Source organism: Vulpes vulpes, chromosome 3 (genome assembly GCF_048418805.1).
Source record: "Vulpes vulpes isolate BD-2025 chromosome 3, VulVul3, whole genome shotgun sequence".
In the NCBI taxonomy this organism is placed as follows: Eukaryota; Metazoa; Chordata; class Mammalia; order Carnivora; family Canidae; genus Vulpes; species Vulpes vulpes.
Window position 1 is genome coordinate 54021427 of NC_132782.1, and position 21340 is coordinate 54042766.

Sequence of the window (21340 nt, forward strand, 5' to 3'; positions counted from 1 at the left end):
TGAATAGGAAAACACTGTTCCTTTGATCAAAGAAGTCCAGTAGGAAAGGTATAGGTTTGAGAGGTATTAAGCTCTCTGTCACTGTAGGAATGCAAATAGATGTCTGATGACTACTATTGAACATGTTGTAAACGCAGCCCCAGATAAGGGTTACACTCAATGGCATTTAATATCCTGCCGTGGATATTAAACCCTGAGTCGTGATGAAATCATTTGGCCGACCACCTCATTTTACAGTTGAGGAACTAGAGGTCTAAGTTGAAAAGTGACCTGCTCAAGGTTCCAGAATAAGTTATCAGGGCCTAGTAGGTACGAGGCCCCCAACAACTCATTTTGTGGGTCTCTCCTGCACCATTGCTTGCACCATGGGGGCTGGCTGCCTACTGCAGACTTTTCCTTGTTTTCTCACCCACCAATCTTTCATTGCTCCCACCAGGGAATGAGTGTCCAGATCCAGAGCTTCCTGTCCACGGGAAAATCGAGCCCCTGCAAGCCACGTATTCCTTCAAAGACCAGGTGCTCATCAGCTGTGACACAGGCTACAAAGTTCTGAAGGTACAGGGTCCTGTTGGGGGGAAGAAGAGCCACCAGGTCAGAGAAATGGTCCAGTGCCCCCCCAAGGCAGATGTGCTTCCAGAGCTTGCATGATCCCACCACAGTATTTGCTAACTTTCCCATAAATCTCCAACATGCTTCAAAAATTCCAGTCCTCTGAAAATCCGAAGCATGCATCCCAGATTTTCACTTCTGGAAATGGCACAGAAGTCTTCTTTCAGAGCTCAGGCTGATTTGAATTTCAAACACAAATTAAGATTCATTCAACCCTACTATCAGGACACACAACCTTAATACAGTTCATCGATCAGGCTTACTGGGGGAAACTGGGACAGGAAGCAGAGATTTTAGAGGTGGCAGACAGACGCTGCTCACTCTCCTAGGAATCACCTGGATAGTTTTTTAAAGATACAAAATTACTTCCCAGGCCTCACCTAAGATGAATTAAAACAGAATCTCTGGGGCAGGATGGGTGATTGGTTTTTCTGTTATGTTACCCAGTTGAGTCTGATGTGAGCCAAGCTGGAGGAACACTCTTAAGGAATGGGTTTTCACGTGGGGTCTCCAGAGCATCACATCACTTATTAGAAATTCAAACTGCTCTCCAGGCCAGACCCACTGAATCAGAAGCTCTGAGGGTGAGGCCCCAGCGGTCTGTGCAAATCCTCAAGGATACTAGTGCTTACTTATGTTTGAGAGCCACTGCTCTGGAAAGGGAGTCAGGGGTACAGGTTTCCCCTCCCAGACGTTGTCCAAGCTCTTTCTTCCACATAGTCCTTGCCCCTCTCCAGAGTAGGAATAGGGACTATGAATTCAGCATCTCTCTTTTCCTTATCATCAAGCTTGCCCTTGGAGGCCCATGGTTGGAAAATCTCAGTCAAGGACAACCGGGTTTGGAATTTGAGCTGATTGTACTGGGAAACAACCACCGACCCTACCCCTCCTCCTTCTTGCTGCATCTTCTTCATGTTTCTTCCTAGGATAATGTGGAGATGGATACATTCCAGATCGAGTGTCTGAAGGATGGGACATGGAGTAACAGGATTCCCACTTGTAAAAGTAAGAAAGCCATATTGGTCTGTGACAAGGATAGTGAGCTCCCCAGCACTGGTTGGTTCCAACCAGAGACCATACAAGGGTGAAAACCTGACAGATGGGCTCAAAGAGGGGTGGGGGCAGGAATGCAGCAAGCACAGGAGGGCTGGACCAAAAGGCTATTAATTTTTCTTTTGGCATTAAGACATTAGAATTCCAAGAGAAACTTCTTGTCGGTTCCAGTTTACTTCCTAAATACTAATTTTACCTCTGCCTATAGACAGGTTGCCAAATTTGCTAAAGGAGGAGTTTGTCCCCAGGTTTGAAACTAGCTCTGGCAATTGCTAATTCAGGAAACTATTTCAGCACCAGTGCCCAGAGCTCAATGACCTTGCCAGTCTCTATGTGGCCATCAGCCATACCCACTAGGGTTTCTGGAACAGCTCATGATTTAGGACCTGTCAGGAAAGGCTGTGAGGTCAGCGCAGAGTTCTTACATTGGCTCTGCTCCTAATCCACCCTGCGACCATGGATAAGATCCTTCACCTTAAATTTAAAATAAAAAGTTGAACTAGCTTTAATACTCTAGAATATATTGGGGTGTTTTCCAAATAATGTAATCCATATAAATCACTTAGTGAACACTGTAAAAATATAGACTACCAGTCACCACCCTGTCCCCCTATCCAGGTAGTTCTAGGCCAAGACTTGTAAAGACCGCATTTTTAGGAAACTTATTATGGTAGCAGTGAGGAAGGAAAGTGTGATGATGATGATAAGAGAAGGAAGAGAAGGAGCAAGGGAAGGGTTGGCTTTAGGATGGAGAGGTAAGAAGTCAAGCACTAGGGTTGATCCCGCCCATCCTCATTTCATGACTGCATATAAACTGTGAAGTGGTGTCCTCATCCCTTCTTCTAAATGGTTCAGATTCTTTAGGCAGGCAGATCCACTCCTTCAGTCCCAGGAGAACACTATCAAGGTGAACTCTCTTATGGCAAATCCCAGAATTTTGGAGAATATTCTTGCTTCTTAATTTTTCTTTTTTAATATAATGATGTGGCTGGAGTCAGAACCCATTGTGGGAAGAGAGGGGGCAAGTACTGGTTTCAACAAACATTGACTGGATGCCTATAGGGAGTTTAGATAGAAAACACAGGTTGAGAAATTGAGGAATTCAAGTGTCAGTAAACGCGGCCACCACCTTCTCCGACTCAGTAGTGCTGTGACTGAGTTCTGTGGGAAGCACTGTGTGGGACAAAGCAAGGGGACATTCTGAAGGAGGAAGGAAAAGAGAATTTGGTGTAGAGAGGACAGGACATTTTTAATAGCAGGAGGTTCTAGATCAAATCCAGACTCATCCAGTCAAATGTCCGTAAGCAATTTACTCAGATTTTTGTCCTCAGCTTCCTGCATTCCTGATTCTTCTAAGGATCAATTAACTGAATTATACCTGTGGGCCACCAGGAATAAGTGAGAGTCTAATAAAAGCTTATTTCTTCCCTCCCCCCCCCCCCACCCCCACCTACACCAAACCTCCTCACTAGGCAGAGGTTTCGTTTCTCTCATTCATGCTTTTGGAAGGTAGAAAATTTTAATGGTAATATTTTCCCTAATAAAGCATGCACACTTTTTATTGTAACAGAAGCGCTGATAAGTGTCACGCACAGCTGTATTTGATGGTAGCATTTTATGTGACTTTCGTTAGTATACAAAAGAACGCCTGCCATTTTGTACTAAAGAAAAGAGGATTTTTTTTTTGTTCTGTTTTGTTTTGTCTCCCTCCTGAATATGACCTGGTTCTCCCAGGATAGCCCAGATTTGAATTATTAGGATCCTCATTCAGACATTCCTGGTGTCTCTGCTCATTCACTGAGCAGGTTTTTAACTAAGCATCTCTCTGCCCCAGGCATGTGCTGGGTCCTAAGGATGTGCAAAGATGAGCGAGACTGAGGAATTCAAGTCCCTAGGGATTGTGAGAAAAGAGGTGAGGAACAGACAGGAAGTGTACATGTGTAGTGAAGAAACTTGTATTGGAATAGGAAGGGGAAATTACGCATTTTTATACCGCCTCCACCTTGCCATGGTGACCCGAGACAAGCACTGCTCCACCCTGAATGCTGTATGTCAAACGAAGGTTTGGACCAGATGAATACAAAGCTTGCTCCAGGGGCAGAGTGCTGTAATCCTCATGAGCCAGGATTTATGACTGTGCAGATTCTCAGAATGGTACAAATTCCACCATCCCCAACTGTCATCCACACCAGCTGTACCTAAACTGCATTCTTAATCAATCTGGTGGAGCGATTTCTGTATTTCCTGCATAAACTGTTTCTGCTTTGCTTGCTAATTTTTCTCTTTCTCTCCTTTTTCTCTCTCCCTTCCTCTCTCTGCTTCCTTTCTCTGCACCTCCTGACCCTTCTTTGATCTTCACCCTGGTGGCAGAAACTGAAATGGATGAGGAGAACGAACCCGGGTCAGAGCAAGAGACAGAATGAATGACGGGACCCCACAAAAGTGCAGACGTCCAGGAATGGACCACTCACAAGACCCTGGGGCCCCAGAGCTACTGCACCCCTCCCCACCCCGCCAACGCTCCATTTCCAATTTCTTTGCGGATTAGTGTGGATGCTGAACAAAGCAACACAGTGTCGAGCAGTTGAAACTGCTGCATAAAGGAGAACATTTCTCCACTGGAGGGCTCATCCATCATTCAAACAGTACTCTGGAAAATAATGTAAAGACAAGAGGCATTCTTTTTTTTTTTTTTTTTTTGCAACTTCAAGTAGACTGGTATACTCTTCTCGAAGAAAAAAATCACTTTGGTCCTAGAGACCCAAGATGTCATATAAAACCACATGGCCCCAGGCTGACAAGGTCAAAGTGGCCTCTGGTTCCTAATCCACTCCACACTTCAAGATAAAATGGGCCAGAAGGCCTGTGACTTTATGACTGTAATATTTTTATCTGTGTTACTTTCTAACAACCATGAGTAGGTGAAACTAACAATAACTCCGAGAGCATGGGGTTTTAGGAAATATAGGCATATCCTCAACCACAAAAGTTTCTATTCCACCTATACCTAACTCGGGGCTGAAAATCCACTATCAGAGGTTCTTTCCTCTGGGCTGGGACTTATAAATTTTGCATTTCTGAAAATTCCCTGATTAAAGATTTCGAAAGATAGATATCACACTTGAAAGCAGCAGTCCTCTGCTTTGGTGCCATGGGACATCAGTGGGTAATGCGATAAAGGGCTCTGTAGTGGCAACAGGAACCTCTGCTTCAGCTTGAACAAAACCAGAATCGATGTATCAGAGAATCCCTGCTTTACACTGTGACTACTCAGTCCATGTGGTGATTAAATGGGCTTTAATGAGGCAGATTCCTGCAAGGGTGGACAGTGGCAGGTGCATAGATTGTGGTGCCAGCCTAGGGCAGGGGTGCCTCTGAGAGCATAGATGAGGTGGGCAGTAAAGATGAGCACCGGTTCAATCAATATGCCTGAGCCCACAAAGTGTAGCAGATATTGTACTCAGTGAGATGAAAGGAATCCTAATTTAGGCAGAAGATTCGATATGGACCCCAATAATGGCAATACGGGGCAACAGAAGACAAATGCATCAGAGAGATGAATAGAGGCCTCTGTAAGGAGAAAGGAAGAGGTGCCCTGTCCAATTAGAATACTGAGAAAAGACTTTCAGGAAGAAGCAGTATTTGATCAAGGCCTCGAGGGTGGCCAGAGCATAGACCACAGTGGTTCCTGTGTGGGGAAAGCTGGCAAGGGAGCAGCGTCTGTGATGCTGGAGCATAGGTGCATGGAGGGCAGAGATAAAGGGATGCTGGGGTAGGAGCCACCCCTGAGGCCTGAGTGCCAGGGGGAGTCCGTGGTGCATAGTTCTCCAGGAAGCCCCAGATTGTGGCAAAGCACACTCAGGTCAGCAGGTGAAGAAAGACCTATCTGAAGGAAAATAAACGGCAGCCAGAGGTGACAGCAGAGACAGAGGGTGGGTGGTGCATCCCATCCCAGAGGATGATGAGAAAGTGAGGCCAATGGAATGGAAAAAGGAAGGGCGTTTTGGTTCCAGGGTGTGTAAGTAGCCAGAGAGAGCATTAGAGAAAGGATGGGACCCTTCCTAAAGCGAAGAAGCTAGACCAGCTGAGGAAGCAGGTTCTGGGTGTAGCAGCTTTGATTGTGACTAACAGGGCTCCAGGCTCCTCAGAAAAGGAAGTCATCTCCAGGTCCCAGAGACACATGGCCCTTCATCTGCCACTGTAGACTTGGGAGTAGAAGCATTCCACCCCACTTACCACACCCAAGCTGAAGCAACCCTCTATTTTATACTACTTATCACCTCTATTTGGCTGTAGGGCCAGCAAAGCTACTTCTCTGGAGTGATATGAAAGCAGGCCCTGTACTCAGGAAATAGCTCCCTACTATTGCTGGCCAAGTAACAGGCTTTCAAAAGCCTGACCATCTAGCCATGTCCAAGGCCAACCCTGCAATTCCTCCCCTTGGAACTAGGTATTAGGTCCAGAGACTACTTTAGGCAAAATGAACTGCTAGACCAAAGTCAAGATTCAGGCATCAGTCAATGGCATTTCTGGGAAAAGGAAGAAAATTCTGCTTTGAGACTCAGCAGGAAAATACATTTAAAACTATTTTGTAACTTTAAATAATAGATATTATTGCCTCTTGTGATCCTAGTGCTGACCCTCACTCACAGAGTGGAAGCATGTTTCTACTTTTGGGTCATCAAAACGAATGGGAACAATTTCGCTAAGGGGATTAGAGGACAAGACAAAACATTATCCAGTCCTCTTGGTTTTTGCCTTCCTTGTGGCTAGAAGGCACCTGCTTTTACCCTCAGCCTTCATCCCTCTCCTCCACAATGGAGGGCCTTGGTGTCATCCATGCTTTATATTAGATAACTCTTTATTCAATCAAAATGATGAATTTAGAGTTCTAAACTCAAAAGCTACAAGTTCAGGGTAGCATCTCAGGGGTAAATTGCCCTCTCTCTGTTTCCCAAGGTGAGGGGAAACTGGAAATTCTTGGTTTTGGAATGTTGTCCTCTGAAATTATCAGAAGATTAATAGCTAATGTCCATCATTACCTGGTTAATATTGATTTTAAACCATTTTAATTAGAAAGCAGATCCGTAAGAACTGTCAGATGGTTTTCTTAAAAGAACACTGAGTTTAAAGTCGGGTCTACTTTTCTGATTATAACTCGCTGTGTGACCTTAGGCCAGTCAGGTCTCCTCTGTGGGCTCAGTTTGTAAAGTAGATACTCTGGATTGTCTGCCTTCAGGTTCCTTGTCAGCCACAAAGTTCTATGATTTTTGTATGATTCTTCAACTCTGGCATAGGCTGTTAGACCTAAGATAAAGATTTCCTTAGAAATGAGCACCACCCCCCAAAGGAAGCGCCTGAAGAGACCCAAACAAATTGGGTCCTCAGCCTGAGACTTGGCTTCTGACAGACTCATGCTGAACTCTGTGCTGGCAACGGCCCTGAGATCACCTCTGAGGAGCAGCCTTCCTATAGCCAAGCCCAACATCCAGGCCCCAACAATTGGAGAACATAAGCAGATGAATGATTAAAACTTAGTCTACCCCAGACCCCACCTCCCACCTTCTGTGACCAAGCAAGATGCTTACAGAGAGAGACAGCAGGATGGGGTCGTGTACTCATGCAGGAGCTGCTTTCTATTTGTTTGCTTTTGGGTTTTTTTATGTGAAGCACTAATGTGAGCACATTAACTGCTCTTATTCAGCATGTGATCGAGTCAGGAAGGACTGAAGATTCTTCAGTTTGTGTCAGCCAGAGTTTTTTTGCTGAGCTAGAGACTTCATGCTTAGGCAGGAGAGACTAAGAGGGTTGCACAATAGAACTGGAAGTCAAGAAGAGGGCTACGTGGGGAAAAGACCAGGGTCTGCTTCAATCTCAGTAGCCCTGCCCCTGCCCTGGAATCGACACCAGGTCCAGTGAGTTGGCCACATGGTAGTGCCATGGTAGATGGAAGAGACCCCCAAAGCAGTACCACCCATGGCTACACAGGCCCTACACAATCTCTAGGGTACTACTCTCATGAACTATAGCATTGCTCTCTGCAGTTGTGCACAGTGCACAACCTGCACATCTGTATGAGACAGACCTACCACATGGCCCCAAGAAGAAGAGCAAAGGTTAATTGAGAGGTGTTAACTCTCTTCTCTCAGTTGCGGACTGTGGAGCCCCAGCAGAGCTGAAACATGGGCTGATCACCTTCTCCACCAGGAACAACCTTACCACATATAAATCTGAGATCCAATACTCCTGCCAGCAGCCCTACTATAAGATGCTCCACAATATCACAGGTGAGCCCTCCATGCTAAACCAGCCCTCTCCCACCTCACACCATTTGGGTCTCAGGGTGGGACTGGGGACTGCAGCAGTCAGGCCACTGGCTGAAGTTTGAGAGAAACTGGGAGGAGAAACATTTGGGGCCATACCTCACCTCTCCCTGCCTCAGGCTGCCATCCCAGGGATTAAGCCGCATGGCATCCCAGCACCTTCACATGTACACCCAGAGCCCCTTGCAGAGAAGGAGCCCTCAGGGAGATGGTAAAGCCCATCAGTTCTGCGTCTGCCACAGACTGCTCCTAAGAAAATTCTTCCAATTCCTCTAAGTTTCTAAGTCCTTGCTTTTCACAAGGGCAACAGCAGTATAATTCACAGGGCTAATATGAGACTCAGATGAGATGGTGGACATAAGCATGGTTTATTAAAGAGTTTATGAAGTGGGGAAAGGAAGGAAGGTAAGTGTGCCACAGAGAACTGTGGGAGTCTGGTGCCTGAGGGGGAGGAAGTGCCTGCCAGGGGCTGGGCCGGCCCAGGGGAGGAAGCAGCCCCCAGGCAGGCAGGAGTCCAATTATGCAGACCCGCAGGCACCATGCTGAAGAGCATGCTGTTTGTTTTTGAGGGCAATGGGGAGCCACTGATGATTCTGAGCAGAAGGGAAGCATAGATTCCCATTTTGGAAAGATCCTTCAGGTTGCAGGGAGAACTGGCTTAAAGGCATCAGAGAGACGATGTGGAAGGCTTGCAGCAGTCCATAGAAGAATTAAGAACCCAGATCTATATTCCATGTGCTACAAATCAACACTTTTCTCCCTCTTCTCCCACCTTTTTTCACTCTCCCAGGCATATATACCTGTTCTGCCCAAGGAGTCTGGATGAATGAAGTACTGGGGAGAAGCCAGCCCACCTGCCTGCCAGGTACCTGACCCTCCAGTCCTCTGCCTCCTGGTCTCCCACCCAAGGTTCTCTGGCTGTTGATGGGGTGGGGATGGGGAGCATGATGCTTTGATTCTTTGTTAAGAGATACCTCAAAGAGCCAAAAATAGAGAAGCCCAGCCTCTAGCCTTTGCAAACCAACCAGCCTCTACACTCAGCCTGTGCTATCACATCAAAAGCCTTCCTGTCTCCTGTCTCTGCAGTTCTGCTCCCTTCCCACCAGGCTTTCCCTCCAACAGTTTGTGTGTACACCTGCTGTGCAGCAGGGAAATCAGGAAAGTGGGCACCTCATCCTCAAACACTCACTGTGCTGTAGGGGAGATGAGCAACTTAAGGCAACAAATAACTATAGGACAGAGTAAGCAGTTCTTCCAAAGAGCAACGTGTTCAAGTCTTACTGCTACAACCCCATGGTTCACCTACTGACCCTACTTTAAAATGAAAAAAGAATTCTGTGAATAGAAAGTGTCACTGTGAGTAGAGATTTGGGAGACATTTTGTGGATATTTGCTTTAGCATTCAAAGCATGGGTGATTTGTATTGCAATCATAGTACACACTTATATTCAAATCAACTTAACTAGAAAATTATAGCCTCAAATGCACACTGTAGGATGAAACAAATAATCCACACCAAAAAATTTAAGAGTCATGGCATAATAATTTACACTTTTAATAAAAGCAAGAATAGTGGAATTGATTTAATTAATCAAACAGAATTCATTGAAAGATATAACCATTTAGGACAGCGCTGAGGAGCGATGTAGGTCCTGTCTGCACATTCAGCCGAACAGCAGGAGCTCTGCAGTGTAGTTCTATGTTGGGTGGCATTTGTATTTTACTGAATTAGAGTGTTGGGTAAACTAAGATAGTGTATTATCTGAATGGTGCATTTTAGTAACCCTCAATATCCCCTCAGTAAGCTTCTAGATGTTAGATTTAGATGTCAAAATGGAAAGACTATGGCGTTGTCTACCATTATCCTTAAGAACCAAAGAAAATGTTAGCATTCCATGTTGGCCATCACAGTTGCTATGAGATCCTAGAGAAGGAGACATTTACTGTGTGTGATAATCTGGGAATGGAGGGGTGAGGACTGGTTAGGAAGACTTCACTTGGGAGGGCTTTATGAAGCCTAATAAAGAACTTGAAGGAGGTGGAGCAGAAGAAAGGTCAGCCCACTCAAACTCTGCTGATCCCCATCATCTCATTTAGGCTTAGCCCAGAGCACACCCTAGGGCATAGTTGGTGAACCCTCAGAGAAGATGGAATGCGGTGAACTGAAAAACCTAACTCCCACTTAGGGAGTTAAGACAAGAAGAGTTAGGTACCATGTGGGCCAAAGGAAACAGCATTTCAGGTGGATTCCATCCTAGGCAGCCATGCTACAACCTCTGGAAGGGGAAGAGGTATTGAGCTGGGAGTCAGGGACTTGGGTCCTAGTCCCTTTTCTTACTGTGATCTTTAGCCAGTAATCTCACCTCTCTGAGGCTAGGATCCCATGCCTCAGAAGTGACAGAGCAGGACCAGGTGATCCATAACGTTCTATGACCCATAGTGGTCATTACCCTCTATATTTATACAAAGCATCTTAGATACAGGGAGTCATGAAATTCTTTTAATACCTGGTATTGGAAAGAACTGTGGTTTACCATTGGACCATGCCAGAGATTTCTAAGTTCTTTCCTCCTAAAACACCAAAATTGAACACAGAAGCAAGCTGGAATGGAGAAAGCCATTTTATCTAGCATCATAATATACACCTTCCAAGGAACCTTATTAACCATATTTGCCCTTCATTTTACATGTGAGAAAAACAGAAGCTCAGTGAGGTGTAATGATTTGTCAAAGATTATCTACAGAGTTAGGGGCAGAGCTAGAAGCTGAAGCCAAGACTTTTTTTTTTTTTTTTTTTTTTTTTTTTTAATCAACACAAGCAATGCTAAGCCATTCCGGACTCTGATTATGTTTCATGCCATCCTCATGGACCCAGAATTCTAGAATATCACATTTTGTTTTAAGGGCCCTTCTTAGTGCCTCCAGTGCTCAAGAGGCCAAATCTGGCTTCTTTCAAGAAGATTCCTTTGTTCCAGGAAAGACTGGATGGAGAATGGTAGCAGCCAAAAAGAATGGCCTCATTTCGATGAGCTCTCTCAAGGCCTGTTGCATCATTCAACCTCTTGAAAGGACAAAAGCATATCAAGAAGAAAAACAGACTTTAGTGGAGAAAATGCAGCAAGAGCTAGAAGAAAAGGGCTCTACTTCTGGCTCTGTCACTAATGTCTTTGAGTATGTCACTTGCCTTCTCTGAACCTCGATTTCTGCATCTGTAAATTAGTGGTTCTCCAAGCTTCCCCAGCTCTGACAGTGGAGAAAAACACCTCTCAGCGCTGGCTTTGTTGTAAGCATGGACTCAGCCACAGGCCCGGCTTTAACCAGATGAGGGCCTTTCAGCACTAAATGAACTATTGTGCAGGGCCAGTCACAGATCACTTTGAGATGTCACTCCATAGTCTGTGGCTTGTAGCTGAGAGTCTGGCCTTCAACTCTGAAAGACCAGGCCCCAAAAAGTTAGCAAAGGCCAGCTCACATCTGGCCTGGTGTGAATGACAGAGTGCTTAAGAATCATGTAAGAAGCCTTTGGCATCAGGAAGAAGAGCATCTGAAAAGCATTAGGTTGCTGAAAGCCTGACCTCTCAAAGTTGCCAAGAAAAGTCAAATGTTCCTTAGTCTTTAAAGGATCACTGAAAGTGTCCGGGACCAAAGATTATAGCCTGGCCACTTGCAACCAAAAGGAAGCCCACACTCACACCACGCTTACCTCCTAGGCCTAAGAACCTTGCTGGGAAGGCTCATGTAAGCTTGTTCTTAGCCAGCAGAGGAGTGGTACTGAAGACCCCCTGCTCATGGGCCAAAGGCATTTGGCTGCAGGAGGCTGGTGATGCATGTGCATGCTCGGGGTGCAACTCAGTGGAATGAAGCTTGATCAGACCTTTCTTCTTCCCCTGAAGGTACTACAGGGTTCCTGGGTGCAATGATGGGTGCCTCAGAGCTGGGCCTTTGCATCATTGCTTGTAGATTATGCCACCTTTTCCTAACCCTGGATGGCCTGGGCATGCACTCACAGCATTAGTCCTTTAGGCCAAAGAAGAAAAAGTAACAGAGTCCATGACCATGATTTGTATATGTAATGAGGAACTGTGAGATACAGGATAAGACATTGATCTTAGAATCTAGTTAAGCCCTCTTCTAATGCCCCTGTTAACTTCATAGCCACGTGACCTTGGGCTAATTATTTAACCTATGGAAAGTTTTACTCACCATAAAATGGAGGTGGCCAGGGGAAATGAAATAAAAATTGAGGGAATTTGGAATTTGAGAGATCCACAGAGATCATACTGACCAACTGTCTCATTTAGCAGATCAAAAATTTAAGTCCAAATTTACTTACCCAGAGTCATATGGGACCTAGGAGAGAAAAGCCAGGTCAAGGCCCCAGGTATCTCCAGCCCCCCCCAAAGTCCAGTGTTTGCTGTGACATGTTAGATAGTCTTTTAGTTTCCTTCCATCTCCCAAAGCCCATGATCTATGGTTTTTCTAAGTATCCCCTGCATGAGCCAATTCTGGAATATGAGATCATCCAGGCCAAAGTGACCTTGACTGGAAATGATGCAGGATGATGACGGCCCATGCATGAAATGGTCTGGTCCATAGATGGCACTGGCTACAGAAGGGCCAGACCACACATAAGCCAACCAGAAAGACTTAGGTCAAAGGTAACACCTGTGTGGAAGTCTCCCGGGCTTCCATGGCATTGTGATGTAGGGTAGGGTTTCATGGTGGCATAATCTACAGTGGCTGATATGTGAATTTCTTTCAGTGGCTATTTTCATGTGGCTGATCTGACCAGTCTCTGTCTCTTCTTCCCATTCCCTCCTCCTTAGTGTGCGGTCAGCCCTCCCGCTCTCTGCCAAACCTGGTCAAGAGAATCATCGGGGGCCGGAATGCTGAGCCTGGCCTCTTTCCATGGCAGGCCCTGATAGTGGTGGAGGACACCTCGAGGGTGCCAAATGACAAGTGGTTTGGGAGTGGGGCCCTGCTCTCTGAGTCCTGGATCCTCACAGCAGCCCACGTACTGCGCTCCCAGCGAAGAGACAACACAGTGACACCGGTCTCCAAGGAGCATGTCACCGTCTACCTGGGCCTGCATGATGTGCGGGACAAATCGGGGGCTGTCAACAGCTCAGCTGCACAAGTGGTGCTCCACCCCGACTTCAATATCCAGAACTACAACCATGACATAGCTCTGGTGCAGCTACGGGAGCCTGTGCCCCTCGGACCCCACGTCATGCCCATTTGCCTGCCAAGTCCTGAGCCTGAAGGCCCAGAGCCCCATATGCTGGGCTTGGTAGCTGGCTGGGGTATCTCCAATCCCAATGTGACAGTGGACGAGATCATCAGCAGTGGCACACGGACCTTGTCAGATGTCCTGCAGTATGTCAAGTTACCTGTGGTACCATATGCTGAATGTAAAACCAGTTACGAGTCCCGGTCGGGGAACTACAGCGTCACAGAGAACATGTTCTGTGCTGGCTACTACGAGGGCGGCAAGGACACGTGCCTCGGAGATAGCGGCGGGGCCTTTGTCATTCTGGATGACTTGAGCCAGCGCTGGGTGGCCCAAGGCCTGGTGTCCTGGGGGGGCCCTGAAGAATGTGGCAGCAAGCAGGTCTATGGGGTCTACACGAAGGTCTCCAACTATGTGGACTGGCTGTGGGAACAGATGGGCTCCCCACAAGGTCTGGGGGACCTCCAAGTGGAACGGTGAGCCGACTGACTTCCTCAGGGCCTACCTGCCCTCCCCTAGCCTGAGTGAGGCTATACACACACTTCCGATGGCACACTCCATGTTACTTACCAGACCAAATGGAATGGAACACACTGTTCCCATCCTCACTAGACAGCCCCTAGGGCTCTGAGAGGTAGCAGTGTGGTACAGGGAAAGGCTGCACGCAAGAGGCCTAAGTCCATGGCCCTGAGCAAGCCCCTTCCCCTCTATAGGCCTCACTCTCCCCTGCAGTACAATGAGGGGGCTAGACCTCTGGCCAATCCCAGAACTCCTCTCCAGGAGTGCTTGACCTTGGTGGCCTTATGCACTCCTACTCACTTATCAAACCTTTCCGTCCCACTGTTAGTGTGCCGTACATGGACCTGATTGTTAGACAATCTTTCCTTATGTTGAGCTGAAAGCTGAGTCCATATATTTTCCCAGATTGGCCCTTGGCACAGACAAGTCTAGTCCCTTCTTGGGGGAAAGTGCTTAGGCTTTAGGAGACAGGGATCAGACCCCCCAAAGCCTGGGATCTAGTTTCCTAGTGGAATGTCTTGGGATACTTTTGTCCCTTGGATTTCTCTCCCAAAAGCTTCTTGTAGTCCAAGCCTCATCCCTGTGTTCTCTAGTAAAGGAAATATCTCTATTAAAGGAAAAAGAGAAGGCTGGGAAGGTTTATGGTGACTAGGGGGAAGAGACTATCAGTGGGAGGTTCCTCATCCCTGATAAATTCCTATTGTCAATTCTGAACACATCATTTAGACTCATATGTCACTCTCCAATACCAGCTGACAACATGGGTGTCTACACCTGCCACTCCAGACAATAGGAAGCAAGCTTCCAACTTTGAAGTGTATCATCTGAAAAGACAACCTGAACCCCAGCCTCAGACACAGAGACTCAACTGGATCCTTGGAAAAAGAGAAGGCCCACACCATGCCCCACTGTGTTTCTAGGCAGGAAAATGGAAGAAGGAGTGGGTTCAAGACATTGGAAGTAACCTGACCCCACCAGACTGCCCAGCATACTTGTAGTCTGAGCTCTTCAGAGAACCCACCTGGCATGGATGTTCAGAGTGACCCACTCCTCATGTTTCCAGAAGCGAGACAAGGGAAACAGAGACTTGCCCATGAAAGGCAATAAAAAGAGACACAGCCCAGAGTGCTGGGTTCTCGCCTCAGCTCTGCCCCGAGCTGGCTGTATAACCTTTCACAAATCACACTCCCTTTGTGTAGACCTGTTTCCCCATCTCTAAAAAGAAGACATTAGATCTCCTTCAGGGTCCTTCTATCTCTAGCATTCAGTCTTCTGATTGCCAGCAGCCTCTCTCTAGCCCTCACAGGCTGATTGTGTTCCTCCTCCCCAGACCTTGCTCTTCTGGGGACTCTCCATCAGAGAAAGGCAGCCCCTGAGAGGGATTCCAAGAGAATGATTGAAAGGTGTCCACTTTTCGGTTCATGAAAGCACACTCCTTTGTCTATGAACAGTGCATGTAGAGGATACTATATTTTGCATACTTTATATCATAAGCTTCACTACTCTGCAAGGCGCGTCTATGCTCTGTTTCTCTTGTCAGGGATCTAAAGTGGAAATAAACTCTCTGTGGATAGTCAATAGCCTTCATTCTGGGGTTTGATTGTTGTTGGTGTTTGTTTATTTTGACTTTTTTTAAAAAACAGATTTTATTTATTCATTCATGAGAGACACAGAGAGAGAGGCAGAGACACAGACAGAGGAGAAGCAGGTTCCATGCAGGGAGCCCAATGTGGGACTCGATCCCAGGACTCCAGGACCATGCCCTGGGCCGAAGGCAGGTGCCAAACCGCTGAGCCACCCAGGGATCCCCATTTTGACTTTTTGAAGAGAAACTGGCCCCTTGTTAAGCTACTATCTCTCCCATTAGAGAAAAGTCACAAATTTTGTCATCTGGGCATCATCCAAGAAAGGGTAATGAGGAATGGAGTCTATTATGGACATGTGTCCCCCCAGGCTACACGTGCCTTACTGAAGTGCCTGCCATTTCAGCCAAGTCCTTGACTTCAAAGAGCCCAAACAAGCATGCAAGGCAGGGTCCCATGCATTTAGGTCTGACACAGGAGAAAGCAGTGAAGTGTCATAAGAGGAGTAGAGGTTGTGGCACCGCAGGGTCTTAGAGGTGAGAGAGAGGCACAGGACTGAAGGGGATCTCAAGAGCTTTGCAGAGAGGCTGCAGAGAATGTACCAGGAGACAGGAGAGAAGCCAGGGTGGATGAAGATCAAGCAGGGAAGCGTGCATAAGTGGAGCAGGAGCAGTGGAGAATCGGGGCGAATGGAAAGAGTCTTGAAGGCCATACTATGTTCACGCTCTGTCCTGTAACCAGCGATTCTCTAATTGGGAGTATATCACAATCCCCTGGAATGCTCATTAGAAATGCAGATTCCTGGGTCTCATCTACAGGGAATTCTGAATGGGCAGACCTGAAGATGGGCAGCAGGATGTGAGAAGTGGGGGAAAGCTGCTGCAGGCACTTTGGAGAGAGATGATGAGAACCCACCAGACTTAGGGCTAAGGGGGAGTGGGCACAGGGGGAGTTTAAAACATCCAAGTAGTGCATTCAGCAGAGCTTGGTGTATAGACATCATATGAAAGGGTGCAGATGTGGGGAGGCGAGGGGAGCTGGTGGTGCACAGCTAACCTGTTAGTGAGGCCTCTCCATGGATGTGCTCGTGGTTTACCTTTGTTTGGGGTTCGTATTATCATTGTAACATCATGTTTTTTGCAGTATTGAAAACTAAAAGAATCCCAAATTATGCTTGATGTTTTATATGTAGCTGGTCTTGAGGATTAGCCTGTCTTATGTCTTGAGTTCTACTATGTTTTAGATTTTTCCTTTCTAGATATTAGGATTTTGTGTAAAGATGTATGGAGACACTGAGGTATCATGAGGCTACATGGCTACATGGAAAGCACCCTATGACATGGGATGGAGGAAATATATTACTCTCTGCTTCTCCTGGTGATTTTTTACCAGCTTAGGGGCTGAATGAATATGGAGGTTGAAGGAAACAGAGGCAACAGGGATGCAATCTACGTGGGCATTCTCAGACATCTGGAATGTCAGAGGGGAGAAGGTCATGAGCAATCCAGGGGGAGATGTAAGGAAGGAATAAGCAAGAAAGGAATCGCTCAGAGGACAGGGAAGTTCAGAGACATGGATTTGAAATCAGGGTATACTAGAGGTGGTAGGGTGGCACAGGAGGAGACTGGTAGTATCTGCCAAAAGTGTGCAGAAGAGAGGGCCAAGTACTGCTCAAGGGTATTCCAGCATGGAAGGCGTGGAGAGAAGAGAAACCCCAGGAAGGAGACCAAAAAGAAAGGTCAGAAACACAGGAAGAGAAGTGCTTCAGAAGCCAAGGAGGGAGCATCAGGAGGGCTTAAGTAGTCAAGAGTGCCAATGCCAGGACACTCTGAAGAATAGTCCTCTGGCAGGACATTCCCCAGGGACAAGAATCCAGCCTCTACTGTCAACTCAGAGGATCCAGGAAGCAGGCCGCCTGCTGTGTTTAAAGTCTCCAGGTCTCCCTCCCTCTCTTCTCCTCCTCCTCCTCTCCCTCCCCCTCCTTCTTTCTTCTTCCCTCCTCTTCTTCCCCCTTCCCCTTCTCTTCCCTTTCTTCCCCCTCCTCCTCCCCCCTTCTTCTTTCTTCTCCCCTCCTCCCTCTCCTCCTCTCACTCCTTCTCCCACTTTCTTCTCTCTCTTCCCTCTCTCCCTCCCTCTCTCCTTTCCCCACTTTGTCTCCAGACTTCTCCTAGGTTTTGTCTCTCTCCTGAAGCAGGAAACTATCCTTACATCCTCCTTTCTCTATGACTTAATATAAAAATCATGTGATTATATGCTTAGTTCTCTGGGTTTTGGCTCCTTGAAACATACAAATCTTTTACCACAATCCCTGACTCTTCAAAAAAAAATGTGCACTTCCAACTTTGGTTTCTGCTTTGCTCTTTCAAAACTTAAAGTTGCATCCAACCTCACCTAAAACAATGGATACTCCAGCTTTAATAATAGGGAGCCAGAGGGCAAGGGGGAATTCCTGGAGATGAAGAATACATGAGAGAAAATTTCAAATAGTATCTTCCTACACATGTAACTATCACTGTTGATGTCCCATGTATGGGCCCAGAGCCATTCTACCTCTATCTATGATTGTGGATCTATTAAATATCCAAATAGCTACTTTATTTCCAAATGTGTCCAGAGCCGGCACTTCCTTCTTCCAAATCCACTTCCAAAGGAGAGGGAAGGATGTGGAGATTGAGTGTCAACTCCTCTTTCCAGAAGCTTGGCTATGGAAAGGAAGAGAGGGAGAGACTACAGAATGGATGAGAAGCCAGGAAAGTGGAAGCATGGTATTTAGGGTAAGAAGATTCGGCTATGTTTTAAAGGTGTAGGCAAAGGAGAGATTCAAGATACTGCAGAGGGGTGAGAATCCCCCAAGCCAGGTCCCCAGGAGTGTGAAACTGAGGAGATCCAGAGGCCAGAATTAATTCTGAAGAGAAAAAAGTTTACAGAGGGATGGAGAGATGATGCTTGAGGGAGTTCCAATCCAGTGGGCTCTGAGATTCTACTGAGAATGGGTACAGGACACTAGCAGGCAGTGGCCAAGGGCATGTAGAATGAAGCCACTAGGAGATGCTAAAGATGCATCCTTGCCCAACCCAGCAGCTTGGTGATAGCTACAAAGAAAGCAGGTGGCTACCTGGATCCAGCTTAGGGTATGAGTGCTCTGGGAAGTCACATAGGTAAGAGTTAGTGGTCCTGGCCAGGGTAGGAAAAGCTCAGAAGTCAGGAGGCCTAGAATTAGAGCCTCACCACTAACTCATAGGGTAACTTTTGGCAAGTTTATCCTTTCGTAGGGCCTCAGTTTCCTTAGCTGTACAATGAGAGGGATGAACTAGATGGTCTCCAAAGGCTGTTCAGCTGTAAGGTGCTGTGTGTCAGTGGAAACAAGATGGAGCAGGAAGACACTTGTAAGGCTCTTCAATCCCTCAAGACCCTGAAGAAGGACTTCTCTGTGGGTAGAGCATGAAAAGTCTTTATTAGTCAGGACTTTTTCATTCGTGTGAAAGAAACCCAATACAAACAGCTTACGGGAGAGAGAGAGAGGATTATAGGATTGTAGGCTCACATAGCTGAAAAGCCCATATCACAAGGCTTCAGGATGGTTAGACCAAGGAGTTCAAATATCAGGATACAATCTCCATCTTGCTTCACTCTTCATCATCGAGACCTACTCTTTTCCACTACTAGCATCATTCTCAGAAGACTCCCCATAAAGTGATCATTGACAGGTCTTGGCTTATTGTCACCAGTTTAGCAACCCCAACAGAGAAACACCTTCTCTTTTCTAATATGTTTAGCAAAACTCCCAAGGCAGACCTTCAGGGGCTGCCTGGGGTTACATTCCCATCTCTGAGCAATTGTTGTCCCCAGAGGTTGAGGATTTAATTTATCAGGTCTCAGTCACTTTCCTACCTCTAGAATCAGAGGTAAGATCATTCCACCTCAGGACATAAGGACTAAGAATGGAGGAAGAGTGGATCCCAGAGAAAAACTGGGGTGCTGTTACTTAAAAGAGCAATGAATGCTGAGAAGAAATCAAAAATAATAGATGTTCCTAAGAGAGGGTACTGAGCTGGTAGCTCTGGCAAAGAGCAAGACAAACCAGAGTGTGATCTGTCCCTCCGTCCTTTGACTGCAGTGTGTGGGGTCCCCAAGTTCTCCCGGAAGCTGATGGCCAGGATCTTCAATGGACGCCCAGCCCAGAAAGGAACCACCCCCTGGATTGCCATGCTGTCATACCCAAATGAGCAACCCTTCTGTGGGGGGTCCCTTCTAGGTAAGGAGATATGGAAAGGATGGGGAACCCAGGATTAGCGGGCAAGGTGAAAGCCAAAGAATATAACCATCTTCTTTGAGACTGACCAAGATTTCTTCATCCAGAATCACTCTCCACACTAGTAGTGAGACCTAGAAGGACAGTGTGGTAGGAAGAGCCCTTACGTGGAGCTAGAAGACATGTGTTTCTGCTCTAGTTGCTCCTTCATCAACAAACATGTATGAAATCCTGGTCAGTCTCAGGCACTGGGAAGGACTAAGTTGAGGAATTAGACCCTGAAACACTGATCACAAGGCACTTATATGATGCTCAAAGTCAAGGTGTAACCAGGGCTGTGGGACCAGAGAGAACCAGAAAACTCACCCTGGAGAAGTCAGGGAAGAGACACTTACAAAAGCCCTGACTACCATCTAAGGAATTTAAATCTATCCTGAAGGCTGCTGCAGGTCTATAAGGCTGTTCTCCCCAGGGGCAAAAACAGGTTCCAAAGAGAGTAAATCCTAAAGCCAGGATTTCAGTGAGGTGGCTATTGCAATTGTGGAGAGGGAAGGCCTTAACCTCAGAATAAGGACAGGGAACAAGGGATGGCAGTAAGGCAGATTCAAAAGCATTAGGAAATAAGATTGTCAGGATTTTGCAATGGAGAGAGTGTGGGTGGGAGTGGGAGCGAGGGTGGGAAAGAAACGGCTGATGGCTCTTCCTGCCTCAGTTTGGCCCTGATGATCAAAGAGCCATCCCAGTTCTGACATCATAGGAAAAAATAGCAACCTAGAGCCCTTGGACAGTTCTTGGTCTCATTTCATCACTGAGGAAGAAGGCCACATGCATCCACATCTGCCTGGGCAGCCCCCAGACTGCCAGCCTCACCTCTCACTGACTGCCCTCCCCAGCAGTGGAGTCAGGTGAGGACAGCCCCAAGCTAGATCAGTGCTTTTCAAACTTTAATGTGAATAGGGATTACTTGAGGGTCTTGTTAAAATCGTCAGATTTTTTTTTTTTTGAGGAATTTTTTTAAAGGTTTATTTATTTATTTATTCGTGATAGACATAGAGAGAGAGAGGCAGAGACACAGGCAGAGGAAGAAGCAGGCTCCATGCAGGGAGCCCGATGTGGGATTCGATCCCAGGACTCATAGGGCCAAAGGCAGGCACCAAACCACTGAGCCACCCAGGGATCCCAAAATCGTCAGATTTTACTACTGAATACAGATTCTATTTCGGTAAATCTGAGGTAGAGCCTGAGACTCTGCATTTCTAAAAAGTTCCCAAATGAGGCTGCTCCTGCTGGTCCAGGGACTACAAGTCCTGAAGGGTGGCAAGTAAGCCCAAGGTTTTCTCTGGACCCACCTTGGGCTGTCTGGAGCTCACCAAGCCCATAGGTTTAAGGGAGCCCTAAAACCCTGTTTAAGATGTTCAGTCTTGGCCTCTTGGTTAGAATAGGCAAATGAAATCACAGATTTAACTCCTCACCTTCAGATTAGGGTCATATGAGTGTCTGATGTAGGGCTCTGAAATGCAATGGAAAGGAATACTGTGCAGTAGTCTGAAGCAATGGGAGGCAGGACAGGGCAATGCACAGCAGTTCATATGTTTAATTCTGTTCTCAGGCTCTAGCTGGATCGTGACTGCAGCTCACTGCCTCCACCAGTCACTCGATTCAGAATACCCAGCCCTACATGACTCAGACCTGCTCAGACCTTCTGACCTCAAAGTCATCATGGGTGAGAGAGGGGCAGCCTGAAGTCAGTAGTGATTCTGGGCATGAGGTG

The 21340-nt window shown here is 46.7% G+C and overlaps 1 protein-coding gene across 7 annotated transcripts in view; it reads left to right on the top strand.

Annotated features, from left to right (window-relative positions):
- MASP1 (MBL associated serine protease 1) overlaps nucleotides 1–21340 on the top strand; it is a 61271-nt gene that overhangs the window by 31639 nt on the left and 8292 nt on the right. For 3 of the 7 annotated variants that reach the window (XM_072752482.1, XM_072752485.1, XM_026007347.2), the window contains 6 exons: nucleotides 437–555; nucleotides 1536–1614; nucleotides 7812–7949; nucleotides 8776–8850; nucleotides 19435–19572; nucleotides 21179–21292. In XM_072752482.1, coding sequence (XP_072608583.1) covers nucleotides 437–555; nucleotides 1536–1614; nucleotides 7812–7949; nucleotides 8776–8850; nucleotides 19435–19572; nucleotides 21179–21292 — 663 coding nt within the window. Of the gene's footprint in view, nucleotides 1–436; nucleotides 556–1535; nucleotides 1615–4032; nucleotides 7950–8775; nucleotides 8851–12811; nucleotides 13834–14486; nucleotides 15313–19434; nucleotides 19573–21178; nucleotides 21293–21340 lie in introns of those variants that run through there. The other 4 variants (XM_072752481.1, XM_072752484.1, XR_012000428.1 and 1 more) reach the window with 3 other exon arrangements.